At 39.0% G+C, this 25069-nt stretch overlaps 2 protein-coding genes across 2 annotated transcripts; both read right to left on the minus strand.

The window, feature by feature from the left end:
- Window positions 1-4097: 4097 nt before the first annotated feature.
- Window positions 4098-5039, minus strand: COR51P3 (cOR51P3 olfactory receptor family 51 subfamily P-like). The gene has a single exon (NM_001171438.1). The coding sequence runs from the start codon at window positions 5037-5039 to the stop codon at window positions 4098-4100; it is 942 nt and encodes a 313-aa protein (NP_001164909.1).
- A 12438-nt stretch (window positions 5040-17477) lies between these two features.
- Window positions 17478-18425, minus strand: OR51L1 (olfactory receptor, family 51, subfamily L, member 1). The gene has a single exon (NM_001171437.1). The coding sequence runs from the start codon at window positions 18423-18425 to the stop codon at window positions 17478-17480; it is 948 nt and encodes a 315-aa protein (NP_001164908.1).
- Window positions 18426-25069: the final 6644 nt, after the last annotated feature.

Below are 25069 nucleotides of genomic sequence, written 5' to 3' on the forward strand. Positions count from 1 at the left end.
TGTCCACTCTGCCTGTCAAAAAAATAAAAAAAAAAAAGAAAGTGAGAATGGGCAGTGGAAAGGAAGATGAATAATCTCATAAAATATTTTCATAGTTAACAAAACAAAGACTGACATGCAGATGACCATGTCAAACAAAACGATTTCACAGATTCATAAAATAAAAAGCAGGTATGCCTTCTCACTTTTTAAATTAACATTCCCTTCAAATATTTCATGAAGAATGAGTGTTTAGCCTAGTGGCTAAGAGCCCAATTGAGGAGCCTGCCTCTCACACCTGAGTGCAGGATTTGATATTCTACTACTCCATCTCCTGATTTCAGTTTCTGCTAAGAATATCCTGGTAGGCAACAGTGGTTTCTCAAGTAACTGGAGTTCCTGCTATTCATTGGTGATCTGGATCTCATTCTCTTAATTTTCTTCTGTGATTTAATGTAGAAACAAGCATAAAGTAGATGAAAAAATATTCAGAAAAAATGTAGGGGTCAACATGATATCACATAATTTAAAATGCAATTATATAGGGGCCAGTGCTGTGGTGCAATGGGTTAATATCCTGGCCTGAGGCACTGGTTCGAGCCCTGGCTGCTCCACTTCCGATCCAGCTCTCTGCTATGGCCTGGGAAAGCAGTGGAAGATGGCCCAAGTCCTTGGTCCCCTGAACCCATGTGGGAGACCCAGAGGAAGCTCCTGGCTCCTGGCTTCGGATTGGCGCAGCTCCAGCCATTGCAGCCAGTTGGGGAGTGAGCCATTGGATGAAAGACCTCTCTCTCTCTCTCTCTGCCTCTCCTCTCTCTGTGTAACTCTGATTTTCAAATAAATAAATAAATAAATCTTTAAAAAATAAAAAATAAAATGCTATTATACAAAGCAAGAGCATATCTATTAATTCAGATATGTGAATAAAAGGTGAATAGGACATACTTGAAAAATATATATTCATAGTATTCCTATGAGACAAAATAATTAGCCACGTAGAACATGCCAAGTTTTATTACTACAGACTGGCTTAGTTTGAACCAACCAACTATAGCTGAGTAATTCAGCCTCTCAGATACCCCTGTCCATCTCAGAGGAGCCACCTCCTCTTCATGAATGCCTCCTACTGGGGGATTCTGGGCAGGAAGGTCAGCCTAACACTGCAAGAAGAAACAAAACGTTGCCTTTGGAAAAGAAGTCCAGGTTGTATTTTGCATTTGAGGGGGTCTCCCATGACAAGTCTGATACAAGCGGGTCAGTTCAGCCCAGTGGACATTGAGGAGCATTTCCATGGGTGCATCACCCAGTCACACCACACACAGGCATTTCACAGACGAAAGTGACAGGCTCCCTTTACTTCAGCAAGAGGGAGTGAACACCCAGACATGGTGTAGTGTACTTTTTTACTGCAGACATGGGTCTAGCTGACTGATCAGTTTCCAGAATCTTGGAATCTATCAAAAGACCAATGTGGTAGTTTTTAGTGAAAACAGCTTGGGGCCAGCCCTGGGGTGTAGTAGGCTAAGCCTCCATCTGCAGCGACAGCACCCCATATGGGCGCCGTTTCAAGCCACAGCTGCACGTCTTCCAGTCCTGCACTCTGCTATGGCCTGGGAAAGCAGTGGAAGATGGCCCAAGTGCTCGGGCCCCTGTACTGTTGTAGGCAACCCAGAAGAAGATTCTGGCTCCAGGCTTCTGATCGGCCCAGCTTTGGCTGTTGTGGCTATTTGGGGAGTGAACCAGCAGATGAAATATCTTTCTCTCAATCTCTCCCTCTCTTTGTCAGTAACTCTCCTCTCAAATAAATAAATAAAATCTAAAAAAAAAAAAAGAAACAGTTTGTGGATATTACCAGACATAAGCCCTTGCAGATGATTTTTGCATTCTGGGATCCAAATTAAGTATACCCTTACCTCTTCCATCTGGACATTAATCAGTGTCCGGGATCAGATTGTAAAAAGCTGACAGTGTCTTTCCCAGTTTGAGTGACAAAAAATAATATAAAAATTTTAGTTAGAGCCACAGTTTGTTCTGATCTCAGCAATTTTAACTTACATAGTCCATATTCCAGGATAACATTTAAATGATTTGTATATTAATTTCTAAATGGATGTCACAAAAGATCCTGAAAGTTTCACCAATTATTCCCTAACTAAATATGCAGGATATTCCTAGAATATAATAAAGATGCTTTGACACTCAGGCTTCTAATCTAATTGGAGTAAAGTCCTAGGTTTCAGTTTAGACTGCAAGGTGGAAACACAGTTCACATGGTCCTTTCTAGGATAATGAATTACATATTAGTATGTAAATTAGTAAATTAGTAAAATGTCTGTGTTTTATGTAGAAATCAAATATTAGCAGCAAGAGGAAAACTCATGGACAATAATAACAAATTATTCTACCTGACATTAATATAGATCCAATGCCAAGATAGTTTGTTAGGTATATCATACATAACATTTTTTATAAGGGTGAGTCACATGAGGTTGAAACTTTCTATTATCTTAACCTCTATACATAAATAAAATAACACTTAGGGAGTGACTTGTCTAAGGCCATCAGTACATGGAAAAGTTAAGACATAAATCCATATCTGCCTGGGTTAGAAGCAACGGGTCCTGAACACTAAACCAACTGATTCCTTATGAGCCAGAGTAGACAGATGGATTTCGATATGGACAGAAACAGTCAAAAGGTGAATCTGATACTGAGTGGGCATCTGTTGGTGAGAACAGTCCAATAGGAGGATACTCTTACTGTTCAATTTATGAAAGCATGCAAATCATGAGACCTTCAAATAGATCCATACACTTACAACTTTTGAGAAAAGTAGGGAAAGTCTGGTTCATCTATAACATTAGTATCTATAGTTGATGGCAAATGGCAGGTGTACCATTTTGAGAAGGTCTGCCTCTGAATCTTGCTAAGCTCCATGAGAAATAATATGATAATGCATTACTTGTGTCTGCTTTAAACATTAGGTGTGGATGTTATTACCACTATATATTCCAAATATATGCTGTCCCAGAGTTAGAGCCTCTATAATGGAAATACTGAAACACATAATTGTCCCCTAATGGTGGCAGAACCACAGGTACAAAAGAGAGGGATAATATTCCCTCTGTATGTCCAAGCTTTGGCCAAATAGTCTCAAGAAGTCTAAAGATCTCCACATATATGCCACTCTTCATAGAAACTTTTAAGTCACTAAAAGCCCTTTGTGGAAGCACCTGATGCCTGTGAGTTTGTATTGGAAACGTATTCAACAGATTAGCACTTGCACTATAGGAAATGGAGTTGACACATAGCCTTAAAATATTGTTATATTTTCTACATTTTTATTAGGAGAGTTTTTTTTTTCTAACCAAAACCAGCTCCCGAACATTCACTGCCCTTTCTTTTGTGTGTTCCCCCATAAAAGTAGGAAAATTTAAATATTTTAATGGCCAGGATTCATCCAAATCCTCTTACATTTTTCTTGCCAGTATTGTCACCATAGATATCCATAAGATGTTGACTGGATAAGAAAAGTATTGTAAATATACATGGTGGAATATTATTCAGCCATAAAAATTAGTGAAACTGGCACTTCCAGCATAATGTATGAAACTCTAGATCACTATGCTAAGAAAAATAGGCCAGGCACAGAAATACACATATCACATGTTTCTCAAGAAAATTACATTTCTTAAATTTTCAAAATGTTATTTTAATACAATGTGTGTTTCACACTAACAATGCATTTCAGTTTGTTAAGTAAATTACAATCCCATGCTAGTTGCAGCACTATTCACAATAGCCAAAATATAGAATCAGCATAAATGTCAATTAATTGATGTATGAGTAAACAAAATGTGGTATTAATACACAATGAAATACTAATCCATCATGAAAAAGACAGAAACCATATTATTTTTGACAACATGGATGGACCTAGAAGACACTATATTAAGTAAAATAAGAGAGGCCAGAAAGACAACTCTTGTGATCTCACTTACATGTGTAATCTGAAACAGTTAATCTCATGCAACTTGAAAGTTGAATATCTGTCACCAAAGGCTGTGGAGAGTAAGGTGGAGGGAGGGAGGTGGGAAAGTCCCATGCTACTCTTTCACCTAAACTTGGTGTTTCTTAAATTTCTTGATGAGCCTGTCACGAATCTGCTTGGTCTTCACACTGTAGACAACAGGGTTCATCAGAGGTGGAACCAGCAAGTAGACGTTGGCCATGAGCACATGGATGATAGGGGAAGCATTCTGCCCATAGCGACGAATCATAGATAGCCCAATCATTGGTGCATAGAAGGTGAGTACAGCACAGATGTGAGAGATACAAGTATTGAGGGCTTTAACTCTCTCTGCTTTGGAAGCTATACTCAACACCGTGCCTAGGATGAGGAGATAGGAGAGGAGGAGAAGCACCGAATCAAGTCCCATGGAGCAGATGACCACCATGAGGCCATAGATGCTGCTGACCCGACGGTTGGACACTGTTGTCTTTATGAGGTCCTGATGCAGGCAAAAGGGGTAGGAGAGGACATTGACGGCACGATATTGAAGCCTCTTCAGGAGGAAGGAAGCTGGGAAGACAAGAGCCACAGCCCTGCCAGTAATTGCCAATCCAATGCCAATGATTACACTATTGGTTAGAATGGCAGCGTAGCGCAGGGGCTCTCGGATTGCTACAAAGCGGTCAAAGGCCATGGCCAATAGCACAGCTGATTCAATTATTGAGAAAACATGAATGAAGTACATCTGGACCAAACAAGCATTGAAGGGGATCTCCCGAGCGTGGAACCAGAAAACCCTGAACATAGTAGGCAAGGTAGTGGTGGATAGGCCCAGGTCAGTGAGTGCCAGCATTGACAGAAAGTAGTACATTGGTTGGTGGAGAGAAGACTCTGTTCTGATAATGTAGAGGATGGTAATGTTCCCTGCAATTGAGGTGGCATAAACCAAGAGGATGGGGAGAGAAATCAAGCCATATCTGCTTTCAAGGCCTGAGAAGCCAGTCAGAAGAAAGCATGGGTATAGGGCAGAATTATTGAAGACAGACATTGTGTTAATGGCACTGCTTTCAGTCTAGATAGGGAGACAAGAATATGGAAAAATAGGGCAAAAGTCAACATGATAACCAGGAACAATGCTTTGATGTATGCTGCTCTGCCTTTAGACATTTAACCACCCATCTGTTTATTACATTTAATTACCATCAGATTTATTTTAACAATTAATTTGCCCCTTATTAATTGGAAATTCACTAAGAACATTTTATTAAAGGAAATTAAGTAGTTGTAAGAATAGAGAAATGTATTAGAAATGACTCCAAATACTCACAAGCCAGTGGAGAGAGAGCTACAGGAAAGTTCTTAGATTGATACTTTAAAAGTAATATAAAAATACAAGAAGGCATAAAACAGAGAAGAGGAAACTGATTTGATACAGGGAGGTCAGGAAGATTCACTGCAAGTGAATCTTTAATTGGATCTCAAATGAAGACTGTGGGTTAAATGGGATCAAATGATTTGATGTGTATCCTGCACTGATTGACACCCATGTAAATACAGAAAGGTGTTAGAGACTACAGAACAGCCCCCACTTGCCCCCAGGAGATATGCTTCAAGACGTTCAGTGGACACTTGAAACCACACACACTGTTTTTTCCTATACATATCTACTTATGATTAGATTTACTTTATAAACTAGGCATAGGAAGAGATTAACAACAATAACTAATAATAAAGTAGAACAAGTCTGATAATGTTCATGTACTATAATAAATGTTACTTAAATCTTATGAAATGTTTATTTTTGAAATTTTCCAACAACTGTTTTTGGACTGAAGTTGGCCACAGGTAACTGAAACAGTGAAAGTGAAAGCATGGGTGGGTGGGAGACTGCTATATTACAAGTATAAGCAAATATAATAAAGTGAAACTAGAGGATCTGGCTCTTCATACGCTTTTTGGAGCTAAGATTAGATCAAAATGTACCAGAATTTTTGAAGGAAATTGTGTGTAGAAATGAAGACCTTGGGCATAGAGCACATAATGCAGTAATTGTAATGAAAATAGATAATTTCTTTAAGTTTATATTATATCAGTGTCAAACTAGGATCAATGTTAAAATTGGTCTGAATATTGGCTGGAGAGAAAACAAGGAATGTCTTCAGGAATCTACTGAAGTAATTACCAAGTACTTGAAAGTGAAATCTGATAGTATGCATTATGGAGAATAGATAGGTTATAAAAGCCATCTTGGAAGAAAAATATAACATAAACAATGTGTGTCATCAGATATTGAGTGAGAAAAATTTTAAAAATATATGTTATAAGGTCAATGATTCTGTATATTTTTGTGTCCACTGGGGCCTGGAGGTGAGTTTAAAAGACTATCCCAACCCAGAGTTCTCCTGTGAAGCTTGTGAGAATGACAGTCATTTTAGGGGAATGGCGATCCGTACCTCTGACCTACCCCAAAGCAGTTTTAACATGAGTCAACAGTCCTAGCTCTTGACATTCCTTGCACTACCTGGATTCTGCAATTATCTAACTACTAACCTCTTACCCATTCTTCTCACCTCAAATGCTCCCTTCTGGTATGCCTGAGCCCTCAGGTGCAGACAGCCAATCACTGTGGTGCAAGTTGTCTGGATCTCCAGGATGTCAAGCTTAGGGATTTCTTGTAGGAAAAAAAAAAAAAAAAAAAAAAAAAAAAAAAAAAAAACCACTGAAGATGGGCTTAAGAATAAAATATGCAGTGTATCCTAAGGCAGACAGTTCCTCAAGGACACATAGATGTCCTTAGCAAGGCATCAGTCTCTTCTTCAGTGACTACAGAGGCAAGGCAGGGTTTCTATCACTTTCAGCATATATCTAGCTGGGTGCTTTAGCAGCACTGAATTTCTGTGCTTTAACTGCTCTAACATGTTGGCCTCTCTTGGCTACTCTATTGCCCTGGGACCACATTTTCTCTGAAGACAACCACTAGGGAGGACAAATGATATCAAAGCTTCTGAAGTTATTTCTCTCGCTCAAGCACAGGAGATAGCATTTGAGAAGTGTCCTGGGATCATCTAATGGGACAAAGCAATGAGCTTAGTCACTCAGAATTATGTATAGGCACAGCAGTTACCAACTGATGCTGAGAAAATTAGTGCCTTTTTAAGACCACAATTCTGCAACTATATTATATGAATTGTGAAATATACATTATTAAATTACTGTAAAGAGTTTAAAATCATGTGCATAAAATATAAACTCAGTACTCAAAACCAGTGCTTCTAGTGGCAAACATAAGTAACAAAAGTCCATGGGGCCGGTACTGTGGCTCAGCTTGTTAATGCCCCAGCCTGTAGTGCTGGCATTCCATATAGGCACCGGTTCGAGTCCCAGCTGCCCCATTTCTAATCCAGCACCCTGCTAATGTGCCTGGGAAAGCAGTGGAGGATGGCCCAAGTACTTGCACCTCCTGTATACTATTTAGTAAAGAAATAAAAAACCCCTAAAGTACAATTATAAAAGGTACCTGCTCTTCCTCCTAAATTATTCAGGTCTTCCTTCTCTATTGCTGTTTATCTTTTGCCACAGTAAAATTTATCTCAAGTTTGTCATTGCTGCTGTTTCTTTTTTTCTTTGTTTCTTAACTCACTGTGTAACTAATTGATATATCACTGATAACAATGTAGCTATCTCTCGGTTCCATCATGCTGTTTTCATTCTTTTCAATGCTAGAGTAATTCAAGTGATTTCAAATAAAATCTTAATTCAAAAGAAAATGACTTCATTTTGGCTTTTAGGGATGCCATATCTGCCTCAAAGAATACATTCTTTTTGCTGATCCATCAAATGTATGCTTTCCTAATATTTGGCTTTATGATATTTTCTTAATCAAAAATGTTTAATATGTTTACATTATTTTTAGAAAATTTTCCTAAAATTTATAATAATTCACTATTTTCTAGAATTACTGGCAAAAAATGGCAAAAAAAACACAATTAATCAATTCTTAGTCAATTGTTTAGATGAAACTTCACAATTTAATGTTTCATGTAAGCATCAATAATGCCATTAATATTTTAACATTTAAGAGAAATTAAGCAACAAGGAAGCCTGCATAATATAGTTATCCTACTGCAGGCTTAACATAGGCAAATCAATAAATATGATACATTACAAAAATGGAAGTAAGGATAAAATCATAAGATTATCTCAATAGATGCAGAGAAAGCATTTGATAAAACACATCTCTGCCTGATTAAAAAAATACTTAGACAAATTACAAAAGGAACATAACCCAACACAGAAACAAAGAATATATGTGATAAGCCCAATGTGATAACATCACTTTGATTGGGGAAATTCTGGAAGCATTTCCACTAAGACCAAGAACCAAACATGGATTCTAACCTTGCCATTTTTATTCAGTATAGTTCTGGACAAATAAGCTAGAGCCATTAGGCAAGAGGAAGAACAAAAAGGTACACAAATCAGAAAAAACGAAGTCAAATTATCAATGTTCGCAGACTGACATTATTCTACAGATAAGGTATCCAAAAGACTCTACCAAGGAGACTATTAGAACCAACAGAAGAATTCAGCAAAATTACACAATACAAAAATCAGTAGCATTTTTAAACACCACCAGTGATCTTGAGAAATAAATTATAAGATCAATATCATTCACAACAGCTACAAAAATAATAATTAAATACCATGGGATAACTGAGGATGAGAAAGATATTTACAATGAAAATTACAAAATACTAATGAAAGAAATAGAGAACAAAATTGGAAAAACTTCCCCAATTTCAAGCATTGGAAGAATTAATATTATTAAAATGTTCCAAACTATTCAAAGCAATTCATAGAGTCAATGAAATCCTTTTTAAAATATCAATGTAAAGGGAAAGTGTTGTGGTACAGAGGGTTCAGCTGCTGCTTGGGGAACTAATAGCCCATTCTGGAATGCCTGACTCATGTATTATCTACTCCAGGCTTCCAATACAGCTTCCTGCTAGTGCACCTGGAAGGCAGTAGGTGGTAGCTCAAGTACTTGGGTCCCTGGCTGCTGGATTCAACCTGGTTGAGCCTTGGCTGTTGCAGGCATTTTGGGGAAAAAATCGTGAATGGCAGCTATCACTCTCTGATGCCCCCCCATTACTTTGACTTTCAAATAAATAAGTAAAGCATAAAAGTAGTACTAGTGGCATTTGTCAAAGAATTTTAAGAAAATTCTAAAATTCATATGGAAATGTGAAAGATCCCAAATAGCCAAAGAAATCTTGAACAGTATAAACAAAGCTGGTGGCATTTCAATACTAGATTTCAAAATTTATTACAGGAATATCATAACAAAACAGCATGGTACTGGAGCAGCAAGATGGCGGAATAGGAAGGGATCACACTGATAGTCCGGGAAGGGACAGTTTAATAAAAGTGGAGATACTGCAGGTTCAAGGAAGAGTTGGGGAAGAAACAGCAGAGGAAACTCTTCTGGAACTAGTGATTCACAGTGGACTTGCGTGGAGGGCATGGGAGCCCATGGCTCAGGACACCAGCGGCGGAATCAATGCACCAGCGGCTGGAACGCGAGGTGGTACTGGCATAAAAATAAATAGGTAGACCAATGGAACAGAACAAAATCCCAGAAATAAGTTTGATATTTACAATCAACATTTTCTCTTCAACAAGTGATATTGAGAAAATTGGATTTTCACATGCAGGATTTGAAAGAAGGAAGGAAGGAAGGAAGGAAGGAAGGAAGGAAGGAAGGAAGGAAGGAAGGAAGGAAAGAAAGGAAGAAAGGAAGAAAGGAAGAAAGGAAGAAAGGAAGAAAGGAAGGAAGGAAGGAAGGAAGGAAGGAAGGAAGGAAGAAATAGAGAAATCTGTTTTATACCCTATACAAAAAGAAAGTAACAAAATGTAAGCTAAAACTATTCTTGGAGCAAAGACAGTCTTTTCAACAAATGGTGCTAGGAAAACTGGATTTCCACATGCAGAAATATGAAGCAAAACCCCTATCTTACACCTTACACAGAAATCCACTCAACATGGATTAAAGATCTAAATCTATGACCTGACATCATCAAATTAACTGAGAACATTGGGGAAACCCTGCAAGACATTGGCATGGGCAAAGAATCCCTGGAAAAGACCCCAGAGGCACAGGCAGTCAAAGCCAAAATTAACAAATGGGATAACTTCAAATTGAGAGCTTCTGTACAGCAAAGAAACAGTCAGGAATGTAAAGAGGCAACCAACAGAATGGGGGAAATTATTTGCAAACTATGCAACGGATAAAGGATTAATAACCAGAATCTACAAAGAGATTAAGAATCTCCATAACAACAAAACAAAAAAACCTAGTTAAGAGATGGGCAAAGGACTTAAGCAGACATTTTTCAAAAGAGGAAATCCAAATGGCCAACAGACACATATGGGTGCTGGTTCATGTCCTAGCTGGTCTATTTCCAGTCCAGCTCCCTGCCAATGGCCTGGAAAAAGCAGTGGAAAATAGCCCAAGTGTCTGGGCCCCTGCTACCCACATGGGAGACCCAGATGAAGCTCCTGGCTCCTGGCTCCACCTTGACCCATCTCTGGCCATCTGGGCAGTGAACAAGCAGATGGAAGATCTCTCTAACTCTCTCTCTCTCTGTAATTCTCCCACATAGATCAATAAATGTTTTTAAAATGTGAGGATGACATTATTTTGTATATAGATATTTAATGTTGTCTTCATTGAATTATACTCTTCACATAATAATACACCCTATTCCCTCACTTATGATCTTTGACATGGATCCCAGCCTAAGTGATATTAACACATGAATACCTGCTTTCAGGAAAAAGGGTATGCATGTATATAATTTACAAGTGAATTATAAATTGCAAAAAGGTAAAATTTGCTATATCTTAGGTGGGCTAGGAGGTGGGGGACAGTAGGCAGAGATGAGCTTCTCTATACTGGTTCTTCAAGTTTGGCCCACTGGCTTCCAAACCTGGGGAAGAATGCAGGGGGTGGAATGGGGAACTATACACAGTGTGAGACTGAACCAATATCTTGAAAAAGGCAGGGATAACAAGAACATAAAATAGCTGAGGCTTATGTCCTTGTTGCATTATCCTTTCTAGAATTCCCACTTAGCACTTGAAAGGTCACCACAAAACATACCAGACGCTGGAGTAAGGAAGGTTTATTGTGGGATGGGGGAAACCTGACAGGCTACCTCCCTGTGCAGGAGAAAACAGTAGCCTGTACTAGGAGAACAGGTCTTACATGGCTTTGCAGAGAAAACTAAGTGGGAGCAGAAAATCCTGTTAGGGTGGGGGTGAAGCTGCCACTTATGGTTGGGCAATTTGGTCACCTGACCTCTAGTAAGCCAGGCTAGGTTTAATATCAAAGTTTATTGTACAAAATGGTTATGGGTCCAGAGCCTAAGATGGTACTTACGGCTTAAGATGGCACCACAGATAACATGGCACCATTTTACTAACATTCCCCCCTTCTGTTTATTATAATGCAAATGTTGTATGGGATTACATTGGCCCCAAAAAGCCCAGGAAGGATGGAGAGTCAATGGTCTATCTTCTATAGCTGCTTCCTGCTGACATGGGATGATGAGTCATTCTCCACTGGTGGGGCAACACCTCAAGTTGTGATCTCTTGGGTGGGGAGCTGAATACATTTCTTTAGTACCATTTGGTTGACCACCTGGTTGGTAAAGGCTTTGGTTCATTCTGTTATCACCTCCTATAAACACTTAAACAGACAAGGTATTATAAAAGCTAGTTTGAGACTAGCAGCCATGGTGCTAGGAATATCATTAGCCAAGTAGTGAGAAGATTTCATAGAGCAGAGGAATGAGGCAGTCTCTGGACCCTAGTGAAGACTGTTTGACGGATGTGGTTTTTGTTTGTTTGTTTGTTTTTGACAGGCAGAGTTAGACAGTAAGAGAGAGAGAGAGAGAGAGAGAGAGAGAGAAAAGCCTTCCTTCTGTTGGTTCAACCCCCAAATGGCCGCCACAGCTGGCACACTGCACCGATCCGAAGCCAGGAACCAGGTGCTTCCTCCTGGTCTCCCATGCAGGTGCAGGTCCCAAGGACTTGGGCCATCTTCCACTGCACTCCCGGGCCACAGCAGAGAGCTGGACTGGAAGAGGAGCAACCGGGACAGAATCCAGCACCCCAACCAGGACTAGAACCTGGAGTACAGGTGCTGCAGGTGGAGGATTAGCTAAGTGAGCTGTGGCGCCGGCCTGATGGTTGTGGTTTTTATGTGGCCTGATTGGTTAACATAATAACGACACAGTTATGGTCAGTCTGTTCTGTAGTACCACACCACCTGTCAGTGAGGTGATAAGGCTTTGGAGACCTCGGATGGCATCAGCTGGGGTCTCAGTGGACCTAGTGGTCTCTTCTTGTAACTGTTGGAGTTGTTTTTGGAGTGTGGCCCAAAGCTGTTCCTGAGGTCACTACCAAGAAGAAGGATGTTGTGAAGCTGATCCCAACCAAGACTGGGAGAAAAGCCAATCATCTCTTGCAGGTAGAGAGTTTGCTGTAGAAAAATTCTGAACAGTCATACAACGTTAAGTGGAAAGAGGGCCATTAATACACACATGTCAGGAATAGAGTCATTGATGTAAGAGAAAAGGCTATGATTACAAAGGACTAAGGCCCCAAGTAGGCTAAACAGGGTCTAGAACAAAGGATATAGACATTATTGGAGGACCTAAGAAAGGTGCTGTCCATACCATAAATAAGTTTTCCAATTGAGAGGCAAATGGAAACTGACAGAGGGGCAGTAATCAGGTGGGTTTAAGGCCTTGCCAGTTGTGAGGTCCAGGCCTATCTGTCTCTTCACATGGAGTACATAATAAGGGAGGTGAGAACCTCCTTGGGGAAGGCACCCTGTTGACTTCCATTACCTGGATGGCCTGAGAGAAGAACTGACCAGGTAAAAGCAGGTGGCATCTATAACAGGAAATTTACAGTTCTGCCTGCAATGTTGTTGACCCTATTTGGCCTTTCCCTCAGCATCAGTGGTTACTTTGGAACCTGGGCAGAAATGAAGGGCTTTTCGGCTTAGAACCAACAAGGTCTTAGGCTCTGACCTGGGTGTCATTCAATGCAAGGGCAGTTCTGCTTCCAGTGACCCAACTCTTGGCTGGCATAGCTGCCAGGGCTCTTCATAAACTTACTTCTGTTGAAGTCCCCTGATTTCCCACCTCAAAAATGAACGCAGTGGACTGGCCTGTTAGGTCTCCCTGATGGCAGGTCACTGTGTAAAGCAGCCATTAAGTGGCCTACCACCTATCTGTACACTGCTTCTGCTGTCTAGCTTTCTCTTCCTCCTGGTTTTTGTTAAAGCAGACCAGAAGAAATCAATAAGAGGAAGTAAGTCAAGGGGTGCTCTGTCCCTAATCTTTGGTAGCCTAAACTAGAGGTCTATAGTCACAGGCATGTTCTGATAGAGGTTTTTCTGTGAGGTAGACAATGTCCATGAGGAAAGCTATGTCCTCATTTTAAAATTTTCTCTACCTTCATTTGGTCTGAAAGGGAAGTTTTGCCTATTTACTGTACCCATGGAAAAGTAAATCTAGATGTGAAATGGCAATTTAAGCTCTCATTTCATCTATAATTTTATTACAGAAAAAATATTAGCCATCACTTTTATAAGGTCTAAAGATCAAACTGTACATCCTGGAGAGTCCTTCAGTATAGACTCAGTTTCCTATCTTGAAGACAATAGAGAAATGAAGGAACAAGTCAGGCTTTCCAAATAGCTGTCAATTTAATATCAAATGAAAAATTACCAAGCAATTTTAACTATTAAATAATGACTTAGGAAAACATATTTAAAAGGTCCAATGCCTTCTATAAATTTGATTGTAAGAATACACGTATTTGGAAACATTGCTTAAATATAGACCAGATTTGATCACTAATACAAAGTTATTACTCAAATGTTTTAGAATAAGTATATACTCAAAAACATAACTCTTAATAAAAACTCAGCTGCTTTAAACAATCAGAATTTAACAGAGACGTTAAGAGAACGTAGTTGGGGAATAAAATTCTCCCCAGTAAAACTCCTTTGAGATATGTACTACATAGGAAGGACCAGACGGAAGTGACCTAAAAGAGGGAATTTAACAAAGAAGGTAGGTGATACCAGAGACATGCTGAAACTTATCTATACAAGTTCAGGCCATGTGGGGACTATATCTAATGGGAATCTAGATAGAAAAATTGCCTGTCTGCAAACAAGATAATTAGACTTTAACCTAGAGCTAATGAATGAGATATACAGGAAATACCTGCTAATGGGATTAGGAAATCGAGTTTATAGGAATTGAGAAGACCTGGTGAGGTCAGCTTGACATAATCAGGGAGCTGAATCAGAAATGGAGCAGCTGAGACTTGAACTGGTGCCCATATGGATTGCTGGCATCACAAACAGTGGCTCAACCCTTCAAACCATAGCTCCAGCCCTCAGCGGGAGATTTAATGAAATATGCACAAGACTATCACACTGAAAATTTCAAAGATTACTGAATTAAATTGAAGACAAGCCAATCAAGAGATGCACTGTTTACAGAAGATGCCATATTGTAAGAATGGTTAATCATTGCAAATAGTCTCTAAAGCAAACTCAGGATTTTTAGAAGTTTGTATATCTAATAGAAACTTTAATATATGAACACAAAAAATGGTTAAGACTGCTTAAAATACAAAAAACCTGTTTGCTAGGCTTAACTTGACAAAAAACACAGTAATTAATGACAACATTGGATTAGTACATAAATTGAAAATATTTTTCAGTGAAACAGAATACAAAGATCAGAAATAACTAATACATATACATTTATATTATATGACAAAGACAGCACTGTGGCAAAATGATAATGCTTTGCTCAGTAAATCATTTTGAGATATATATATATAAATATGCATCAAATTATATGCCTTGCTCTGATCTCCTATTTGCAAAATTAAATTCATGTGTTATATATCCAAATACAAAAAGTAAAGCCATAAAATTTTGAAAATTTACACAGAAGAGTATATTTGACAATATCAATAACTGTGTTAATTATATATTCATTTCCCCCAGCCTCAAACATAGCCTTCATCGCCTATTCTGCAGTAATGCAATGGCACTCAAGACACTTTTCCCTTTCAGACAGCATATCATTAGTGTGGCCAGTAGAGGATGCTGCAGGGACACTGGTGGGAAGTACTTTTGTAATTCTAGTTGATTCTTCTTGCTCTACCAAGTAGGTTACTGAGGTATGTGTGGGAGATATTCAGTGACACTCATCTTACCAAATTTCAGCATTACTTCTATGGCTAGACTCTCACTGAGTCTTGCAGTTATCTTGGTGGTTGGCTTTCTAGCCCTAACCTCTCTGCTCTCTCATTTCCTTCCTACCTATGCACTTTAAAGTGGTGTGAATTGCTTGCCAAACCCAGAAATGATTCCCTACCAGCAGCTTCAGCCAGCCTATACCTATGGGAGAATGACTCTTTCCCAGCCCTGACAAGGTATCTCAGTCTGCCTGTATTAATTGATTATGTTGCAAAGGGGTCTTTCCTTCTTGCCCAAGATAATTGAGCCAAACTTCTGTCATCTCATGGATGACATCTAATGTGTACTGAAGCCACACATTCTCCAAAGAAATCTCTAACTTGGGTTCTGGGAGGACCTCCTCCGTCCAAGCTCTCAAATTTGCTCCTTCCCTAAATGTTCTCCTTTAGCCCTGTGGTATTATTCAGAGTTATCTTTGTCCTTTAAAATTAATTCCTTGACAAAGTTAATAATTATTTGTACAGGTATTAACTAACTTGATTCAACTCACTGTGAGTTTTTTTGTCTTCTGTTTGAAACATGAATGATAGATGTAGTAGGCAAATATTTCTTTACAGTAATAAAAATAAGTTTTAAAGAATTATAAATTCAACTTAATCATATGGTCATCAAAGACGTCATTTAGAAAGGCAAGCATTTGGTGCAGCGATTAAGATACCACTTCCCTTACTGGAGCACTCAGGTTCTAGTTCTGGCTCTATTTCCAATTCCAACTTCCTGCCAATGTGTATTCTGGGTGGCAGTAGGTGATGGCTCAATTATTTGGGTTCCTGAAAACCACATGAAAGAAACAAATTGAGTTCCTAGCTCCTGACTTCTGGTTGGCCCTGGTGTTGCAAATATGTGTGTGTGTGTGTGAGTGTGTGTCTGCCTTTCAAATAAAATGGAATAAAGAAACCAGTAAGAGGATACATAGAGTATAAAAGATATTTTACTATATATCTTACAATATCGTCTCCAGTGTCATAGGCTGATATACATTTTATATTCTACTTAAAACTTAGGGAGTTAAAAATTACAGATATCTCCTCTTAAGTTCTCATCCTATTCCATATGCCTGAAAAATAATGCTTTTGAGAATTTGTTTTATCTCTCCTCTGTGTCATAGGTTTTCTAGGAACCAATCTACCAGGTATCTCTGGGAAACAGACTTTAGGCAAAATAATCTTTCTCTCCTTGTGTCTGTTCTTCTCTGTGTAACTCTTTCAAAAATATAAAAGAATACAAAAAAGTTGGCAATAAAGCTGAGAAGAAAGTGAATGTGCATGAAATAATAAGATATCATTCAAAATCATACATGTGGATCATCCCAGTGAAAAATGAAGAGGTAATTGTATATCAAAAAGAGATAAATTGATAAGGACAAAATACTAAAGAGCCACACAGACATAAAACAAGAGGAAATAGTACCAAACTATGAGAATGGAAACTTTGCACAAGTCCCAACCCATTCACAGACTGAGATGTGGAATTCTGTCCTATGGTTCTCAATAGAGTTTCTACACCATTGTTCAGAGGTTCAGAAATGTACTGGCAGAATTTCTTGGCCAACACTCTTATATGGGCCTTAATATGTACCGGCAAATTGACAGAGAGAGAGAGTATATGTAGGATGGCAATGGGGGAAGGACATATCATTGCCCAGTGATGATGTTACAAATAATAATTAGGATTGATTAGTTCAAAACCAACATAGAAATTCCATTTCCAAACTTTCTCTGACTTTGTGAGATGAGAAACAAATATGGACAAAGCTATTCTAAAAGGAGAAAGGTAGAAAGATGTATTTCCATCTTTACTATTGATATGAGAAACTGTGTATGCATGGTTACATTTCATAAGTAAAATTATTGCTATTACTATAATTAATAACTACTATTAACAAATTTGCACTGTTTTCAAAAATAAATTCTATTACATACATTGTCTTGTAAAGATATCAGGAATTGATAAAATATTTGTTATTATTACAATTTGACCATAAGAAATTTGAATCTTATAAAAGTTAAAGAGGAAATGAAAGAATTAGTAATTTAACCAGATAATCAATATATAAGTATTTTACTTCTCCTATGCAAAAATGGATTCCCCAAGATTTTCAATGGTAAACTAAAGGACAGAAGTTACCTAAAACCTCTCTCCTAGTCCAAATTTGCGGAGAATACCTAGACGAATCTGCTTTGTCCGGACACTGTAGACAATGGGGTTAAGTACAGGGGGAAGAAGCAAGTAGATGTCAGCCATGAGCATGTGAACTGTAGGAGACAAATTCTTCCCAAAGCGATGGACCATTGACACCCCAATGACTGGCACAAAGAAGATGAGCACCACACAGATATGAGATACACACGTGTTGAGTGCCTTTAGCCGCTCTTCACGGGATGCTATACCCAGCACAGCATTCAGAATCAGAACATAGGAAAGAAGGATGAAGACTGAATCCACACCTAGTGTGGCAATGACTACACACAGTCCATAAACGCTGTTGATTCTGGCATCAGAACAGGAGAGTTTCAGAACATCCTGGTGCAGGCAGAAGGCATGGGACAGGTGGTTGATGCGGCAGTAGTGATAGCGTCTCAGTAACAAAGGTGTTGGCAGTACAACTCCCATGCTTCGTAGCAAGCAAACCAAACCAATCTTGCCAATCACGCTGTTGGTGAGGATAGAGGCATAGTGCAGTGGACGGCAGATAGCAACAAAACGGTCAAAGGCCATGGCAAGCAGCACTGAGGACTCCAAGAATGTGAATGTGTGGATAAAGAACAGCTGAGCATAGCAAGCACTTGCCTGGATCTCCCGAGCATCCAACCATAATACAACAAGTATGGTGGGAAGTGTAGAGAGGGACATACCCAGGTCAGTCAGTGCCAAGATGGAAAGGAAGTAATACATGGGCTGTTGGAGAGAGGACTCTACCCAAATGACAGAGAGAATGGTAACATTACCAATAAATGCTACCAAATATGCAACACAGAATGGGATAGAGAGCCAAGAATAAACATATTCCAGACCAGGAAAACCCTTCAGGATAAAGATGGTTTCCATAGCATTGCTGTTATTCCACATCACCATGGTGATCCTCCAGTAATGTGGCATATGGTGAGAAACACTGTGTGTTATTCCTACAAAATTATCTATAAGCATACATGATGTGATCAAGTCAAACTATATCTTTCCTCTAATTTCACAGAGCAATAATGAAGGTATAGCATGGTCTCTGTGTAAGAAACATTTTCCAATATTAAAGAGAAGCAAACTGTAGCAAAAATGTAGTCTGCACAAATATGATCATCTCTTACCAGGAGTTTGTTGGATTTGCATCAAGCACGCTGCAAAGTTTAAGCAACACAGGAATAGAGAGAGAAAAATTTACTACAAATTATAAATATGAAAATAGAGAAAAGTCAGAATACCTATAGCTTTGACTAAACTTCCTGGCAATAATGTTCCTAAATGAATTAGTTACTGCTTCTGTGAAATTTAACTGATTTTTTAAAAATTAACCTAATTTCCATTCAAATTTTTATTTTATTTGATAGTTTACGGTATTTAAACATTTATGTTTTAAAGATAAAAGATGAAATTCCATTAAATGAAAAAAATATGTTAAACAAAAAAATGCATAATTTCAGGACATTTGCTTTATTTTAGCTATTAACTCTAGCAAATAGTCCCCTAACCTCAAAACCACTCATGCTCATGATAAAAAAAAAAAAAAACAAAAGTTATACATACACACACACATATATACAAGCTTTATAGTATGAAGGATTTTCATAAGTTTGTGGAAAACACATATTAGGAAAACTATGCATGGGTTTCAACAATTTTTGTGCAAGATGAATTTTTTTGCTTGAGAGAGAACTAGAGTTAGAGAGAGAGAGAAATGCTTCTATTCGTGGTTTCACACCCCAATGCTGGCAAAAGCCTGGGCTGAGCTGAGGCTCAAGCTGGGAGCCAGAAATCAGCCTAAACCTCCCGTAAGGGTGGCAGAAGCCCTATCACTTGAACCATCACTACTGCCTCTCAGGATCTGTGTTAGCAGGAAGGCAGAATCAGGACTAGAAGCAGGTATCAAACTGAAAGATTCCAATATGCAATATGGATGCTTTAATTGTTAGAAAAAATGCATTTTCCTTAAAGTTTTCTTTAATTTGTTTTCTATGAACTTCTGAAATACCCATATAAAATATGTGTATATGAATATATACTTATATACACATTTAAATAAATTATATATATACATATATATCATCATATCAGACCTTTCACACTTTGAAAATAAATCTTTAGGGCAAAAGGTCACAATGTAACTATAAAAATTTTTAAAGGACAAAGTAATATGCAAACAACAATATCTGCTACATATGTCTTAAATAAATAAAATGGGTATTGTTTCACTCTATTTGTGTTGATTTCTTAATTGATTTATTTTCCTAAAATGATTCTTATAACTTTTTTAATTTTAATAACACTTTTAAAGAAGAATATTTTTGCCAGCGCCACAGCTCACTAGGCTGATCCTCCGCCTTGTGGCGCCAGCACACCGGGTTCTAGTCCCGGTCGGGGCGCCAGATTCTGTCCGGGTTGCCCCTCTTCCAGGCCAGCTCTCTGCTGTGGCCAGGGAGTGCAGTGGAGGATGGCCCAAGTGCTTGGGCCCTGCACCCCATGGGAGACCAGGAGAAGTACCTGGCTCCTGCCATCGGATCAGTGCGGTGTGCCGGCCGCAGCGCCCATTGGAGGGTGAACCAAAGGCAAAGGAAGACCTTTGCCTGTCAAAAAAAAAAAAAAAAAAAAGAATATTTTTAAAAGCTATCTCTATCTGTTTCTCTCTCGCGCTCTCTCTGTAACTTTTTTAAATAAATAAGCCATTAAAAAAGAATAATGGTTCAAGCATACATGCCAATTAGGAAAAAAAAAAAAAAGAGAAATAGACAATGGAATAGTCAACTCAAGTATTAAATGGTCATTTTCTTCCTACTCCATTTGTAAGTCATTGACAATGCTTCATTGTCCTTATTTATTTGTGGTAGTACAATTTAACCACATCAATGTTGAAAGAGAAGTAACAGGAAGGAACTAGAAGTAACAGTGATTGTTTCAAAGGGCAGAAGCATGAAAAATTCATGTCACACTCACCTCTTCCAAGTAACTGAGGGAGAACCACTGAGGCTACAACCACTCTCTTACAGCCTGTCCATCATTTTAGCTGAAAACTCCAAAACTTCTTTCACACAGAACAGTTTCTCTTAAAGTTGCTGAGAAAGATATATGTCACAAATTTCAAAAATATTCACAGGGAATGTCACATTTTTCTGTCTTGAATATATTGTACATTGTATTTCTAACAACTGTACTCTATTTGGCACTATATCTTAACACAAAATATACTAAAAGCTATCCACAATTTAGTTGTAACTTAAAAATTAATACTTACCTCAAATTTATATATAAGACAATTGCATCAATATGACTGCTCAGTCTACAAGCATTAGTGTATTTCCCAAGGAATCACAGTTCTGTTTTGCATTTCTCTGACTAGAGTTTCCTCCACTGTAGCTAAAGTCACATTCTTTTTCTTTTCTTACTTCTGTGACTTTCTCTTCTTCTATCATCTTGACTACTCTCTAAATATATTTATATTTCATATTCTACCTCTTGCTCACATTTCTTTTGATCTTGCCATTTATTGTCTCTGTATTTCTTCCCACATCTCTTCATATTTCTGTGCTTTCAACTGTTGCTCTTTTGGCTTACCCCTCACCTGAGAGGAGTTTCCATCTCTATCTGAAGATTAAGCTTGTGCTAATTACACACACTGCAATTCTGGTTCACTGTGGACCTCATTCTTGAAAACCTTAGATTTTGTAGTGAGAGCTGAATGATTCTGCCATCTCTTTAAGTATTCCAGGTTTCACGTGGAGTTGAAAATTGGGTATTGGTGTGAGAGTCAGCTGGATCCCCGGGGATGAAATGAATGTAAACTGCCCTTAAACACAGCTGCGGCAGAAATGTATCTCTGCTTCTAAGCACCACTCCCTATCCTTTCTTTGAAATACAATAGTTTTCTCTGCTAAAATAAGCATAACATAATTATTTCACAATGACCGCCTGACACACTGCAATACTGAAACCTCAGCTTTAATTGGCAGCATGTTGTTAATTTGCATAAGAAAGCTTGAATCCTGCCATTAATTAATGTTTATTAAACACGTGGCTAACAAATAACTCTGTTCAGTGAAAACAATATAATCACCTTATAGAGCAAGGGCCTTCCATTGCTCTTCATGAACACGGCATCCCAGCACACTATTGTTCTTTGCATCTTGGTCATCCTACCTCTGTGATTTTAGAAATAAATCACCAATTTCTAACAAGACATAAGAGTATACTGAGAAACTTCACTGAGAATGTATTGAAATTCAAGATCAATTTGGGGAGAAATGAAAAATTTGGAATATCAGATATTACAATCCATGAACATGGACCTCAATTAGTCAAGGGTTTGTGTTTTTCTCTATTGTTGTAAGCATTTCTTTTTGAAGATGACATTGGGTTAGGATTATGAACACTAAATTCACTGTTCATTACTTTTTAATGAACATTCATTTTTAGGTAAATGTAAATGGCACTTATAAGTTATATTTTTCTAAATCTGTGTTATTAGTTTGTAAAAAAAGCAATTTAGATTTTACCTTTTTCAAGAAAAACTGTTCAACTTATTTTTGCTTTTAATAAGTTATAAGGAGGACCGGCATTATGGTTTAGTAGGCTAAGCAGGGCCAGCATCCCATACGGGTGCCGGTTCTAGTCCTAGCTGCTCCTCTTCTGGTCCAGCTCTCTGCTAAGGCCTGGGAAAGCAGTGGAAGATGGCCCAGGTACTTGGGCCCCTGCACCCACCTGGGAGACCCAGAAAATGCTCCTAGTTTCTGGCTTTGGATCAGCCTAGCTCCGACTATTGCGGCCATTTGGGGAGTGAACCACCAGATGGAAGACCTTTCTCTATCTCTCTCTGTCTCTCTCTCCCTCCCTCTCTCCCTCCCCCCATCCCTCTCTCCCTCTAATTCTAACTTTCAAATAAATAAATAAAATCTTAAAATAAATGCTATAAGGGGACCAGCATTATGTATAGTGAATAAAGCTGCCCCTGTGATGCCAGCATTCTCTATGGGTACTGGTCCATTTTTCAGTTGTTCCGCATCTGATCCAGCTTCTTGATGATGTCCTGGAAAAACTAGTGGATGATTGCCCATGTACAGGGCCCCTGGCACATCAAGTAGCTCCTGGCTCCTAGATTTGGCTTGCCCCAGCATTGTACATTGTGGTCATCTGGGGAGTGAACAAGTGGATGGAAGCTCTCTCTCTCTTTCCTCTTTCTCTCTCCTTCTCCCTCTCCCTCTCCCTCTCTCACTATAACTCTGACTTTCAAAATAAATAAATCTTTTAAGAAAAAAATAAGCTATAGGTAGACTTTTTAGATCTTATTGTGTGCCAATTCACAACTCCAAAAGTAATGCCAGCTTCTTCCTCTCTTCTTTCTGATCTTTATATCTTTTTTAAGATTCACTTAATTATTTGAAAGTCAGAGTTACAGAAATAGAGGGATGGGCCGGCACCATGGCTCAATAGGCTAATCCTCCGCCTTGCAGCGCCAGCACACCGGGTTCTAGTCTCAGTCGGGACGCCGGATTCTGTCCCAGTTGCCCCTCTTCCAGGCCAGCTCTCTGCTGTGGCCAGGGAGTGCAGTGGAGGATGGCCCAAGTCCTTGGGCCCTGCACTCCATGGGAGACCAGGAGAAGCACCTGGCTCCTGCCTTCGGTTCCGCGCGGTGCGCCGGCCGCAGCGCGCTGGCCGCAGCGCGCTGGCCGCGGCGGCCATTGGAGGGTGAACCAACGGCAAAGGAAGACCTTTCTCTCTGTCTCTCTCTCTCTCACTGTCCACTCTGCCTGTCGAAAGAAAGAAAGAAAGGAAAGGAAAGGAAAGGAAAGGAAAGGAAAGGAAAGGAAAGGAAAGGAAAGGAAAGGAAAGGAAAGGAAAGGAAAGGAAAGGAAAGGAAAGGAAAGGAAATAGAGGGAGAGCTTCTATCTGTTGGTTCATTCCCCAGATGGCTGCAATGGCCAGGGCTGAGCTAGGCTAAAGCTGGAAGACAGGAAATTCATCTGGGTCTCTTGTGAGTGGCAGGGGCCCAGTAACATGGGCCATCTTCTGTTGCTTTTCCCAGGCCATTAGAAGGGAGCTGTACTGGAAGTGGAGCAGTAGGGACACAAACTGGTACCCATGTGGGATGCTGGCATCATAGGTGCAGCTTAACCCACTTTACCACAACACAGCCCCCTTCAATCCTTGCATCTTTTATTTAATCTATTTGTATACTGCACTAGCTAAGATCTTCAGTGCAGTGTTTGGCAGAGTGATAAATACTGCTTTCTTTTCTCTCTGCACATATCACAGGTAAAAGTTCTCAACATGTCAGTGAGCTTGCTGAATGTGTTGTTGTTTAGAACTACCTTTATCAGATAATATGACCACCTTCTGTTTTTCATATAATAAGGGCTTTTATCAAGGATAGATGCCAGGGGCCAGCGTGGCCTAGTGGGTTAAGCGGCTTCTTGCAATGCTGATATCTCATATGAGTACCAGTTCAAGTCTCTGCTTCACTTCCAATTCAGCTCCCTGTTAATACACTTGGGGAAACAGCAGAAAATGGCCCAAGTGCTTGGGTCCCTGCACACATATGGTTGACCAGGATGAAGCTCCTGGCTCCTGGCTTCAGTTCGGCCCAGCTCTGGCCATTGCAGCCATTTGGAGAGCGAACCTGTGGATAGAAGACCTCTCTCTCTCTCTCTCTCTGCCCCTGTCTCTCCCTCTTCTCTGCCTTTCAAATAAGCAAATGCATCTGTTAAAAGAAACAGATGTCAAATTTCATAAAATTATTTTCTGTCCATTGTGATTTCCAATTTTATGATTCATATGATTTTCCTTTTTCATGTTGTTAGCGTGATTGATTACATTGGTGAATTTTCAAATTCAATCTTGTATTTCTAAATAAACCTAAGTGGGACAATATCACTTTATTTTCCCTTGTTTACTGCCAGATTTTATTTGTTATTATTTTTATGTCAACATTCATTGGTGAGAGTAGGCTGCAATTTTCCATACTTATAATGTCTTTGTTGTGTATTGCTCTGAATTTGTAGAACTCAAAAGTAATAGAAAGCACTCCTCCAGAAGATTTTTATATACATTTTGCATGATTTTTTCATTAAATGGGTACTTGAGGGTAATTTTTAACATTTTATTTATTTGGAAAATAAAGTGAGAGAGAAATACAGAGAAGGAGGCACACAGAGAGTCAGATCTCCCATTTTCTGATTCACTCCCTCAAATCTGTCCATAATAGCAGTCTTGGTCCAGACCAAAAGCAGAAACTGAAAGCTCCATCTGTGCCTCCCCTGTGGACAAAAGTGTTACAGCTACTTAACCATCACCTGCTGCCTCCCAGTGTGAGCATTAGCAGGAGGCTTGAGTTAGGAGCAAAGCCAGAATGCAAACCCAGGCACTCTGATATAGGATGCAGACTTGCAAGGGGCATATTAATTACTATGCCAAATGCCCATTTGGGCATTTTTAATTATATTTAATTGCCAAAGGGCAATTTTTAATTATAGGCTTGTTAGTTAATTATTATAGACAATTCCGTTTTTCTCTTTTGTCAG

This window comes from Oryctolagus cuniculus, chromosome 1 (genome assembly GCF_964237555.1).
Source record: "Oryctolagus cuniculus chromosome 1, mOryCun1.1, whole genome shotgun sequence".
NCBI lineage: Eukaryota > Metazoa > Chordata > Mammalia > Lagomorpha > Leporidae > Oryctolagus > Oryctolagus cuniculus.

Bases quoted from the DNA above. Each gene is read 5' to 3' on its own strand.
- OR51L1 (NM_001171437.1), bottom strand. From the start codon at position 18,425: ATGGTGATGTGGAATAACAGCAATGCTATGGAAACCATCTTTATCCTG.
- COR51P3 (NM_001171438.1), bottom strand. From the start codon at position 5,039: ATGTCTGTCTTCAATAATTCTGCCCTATACCCATGCTTTCTTCTGACT.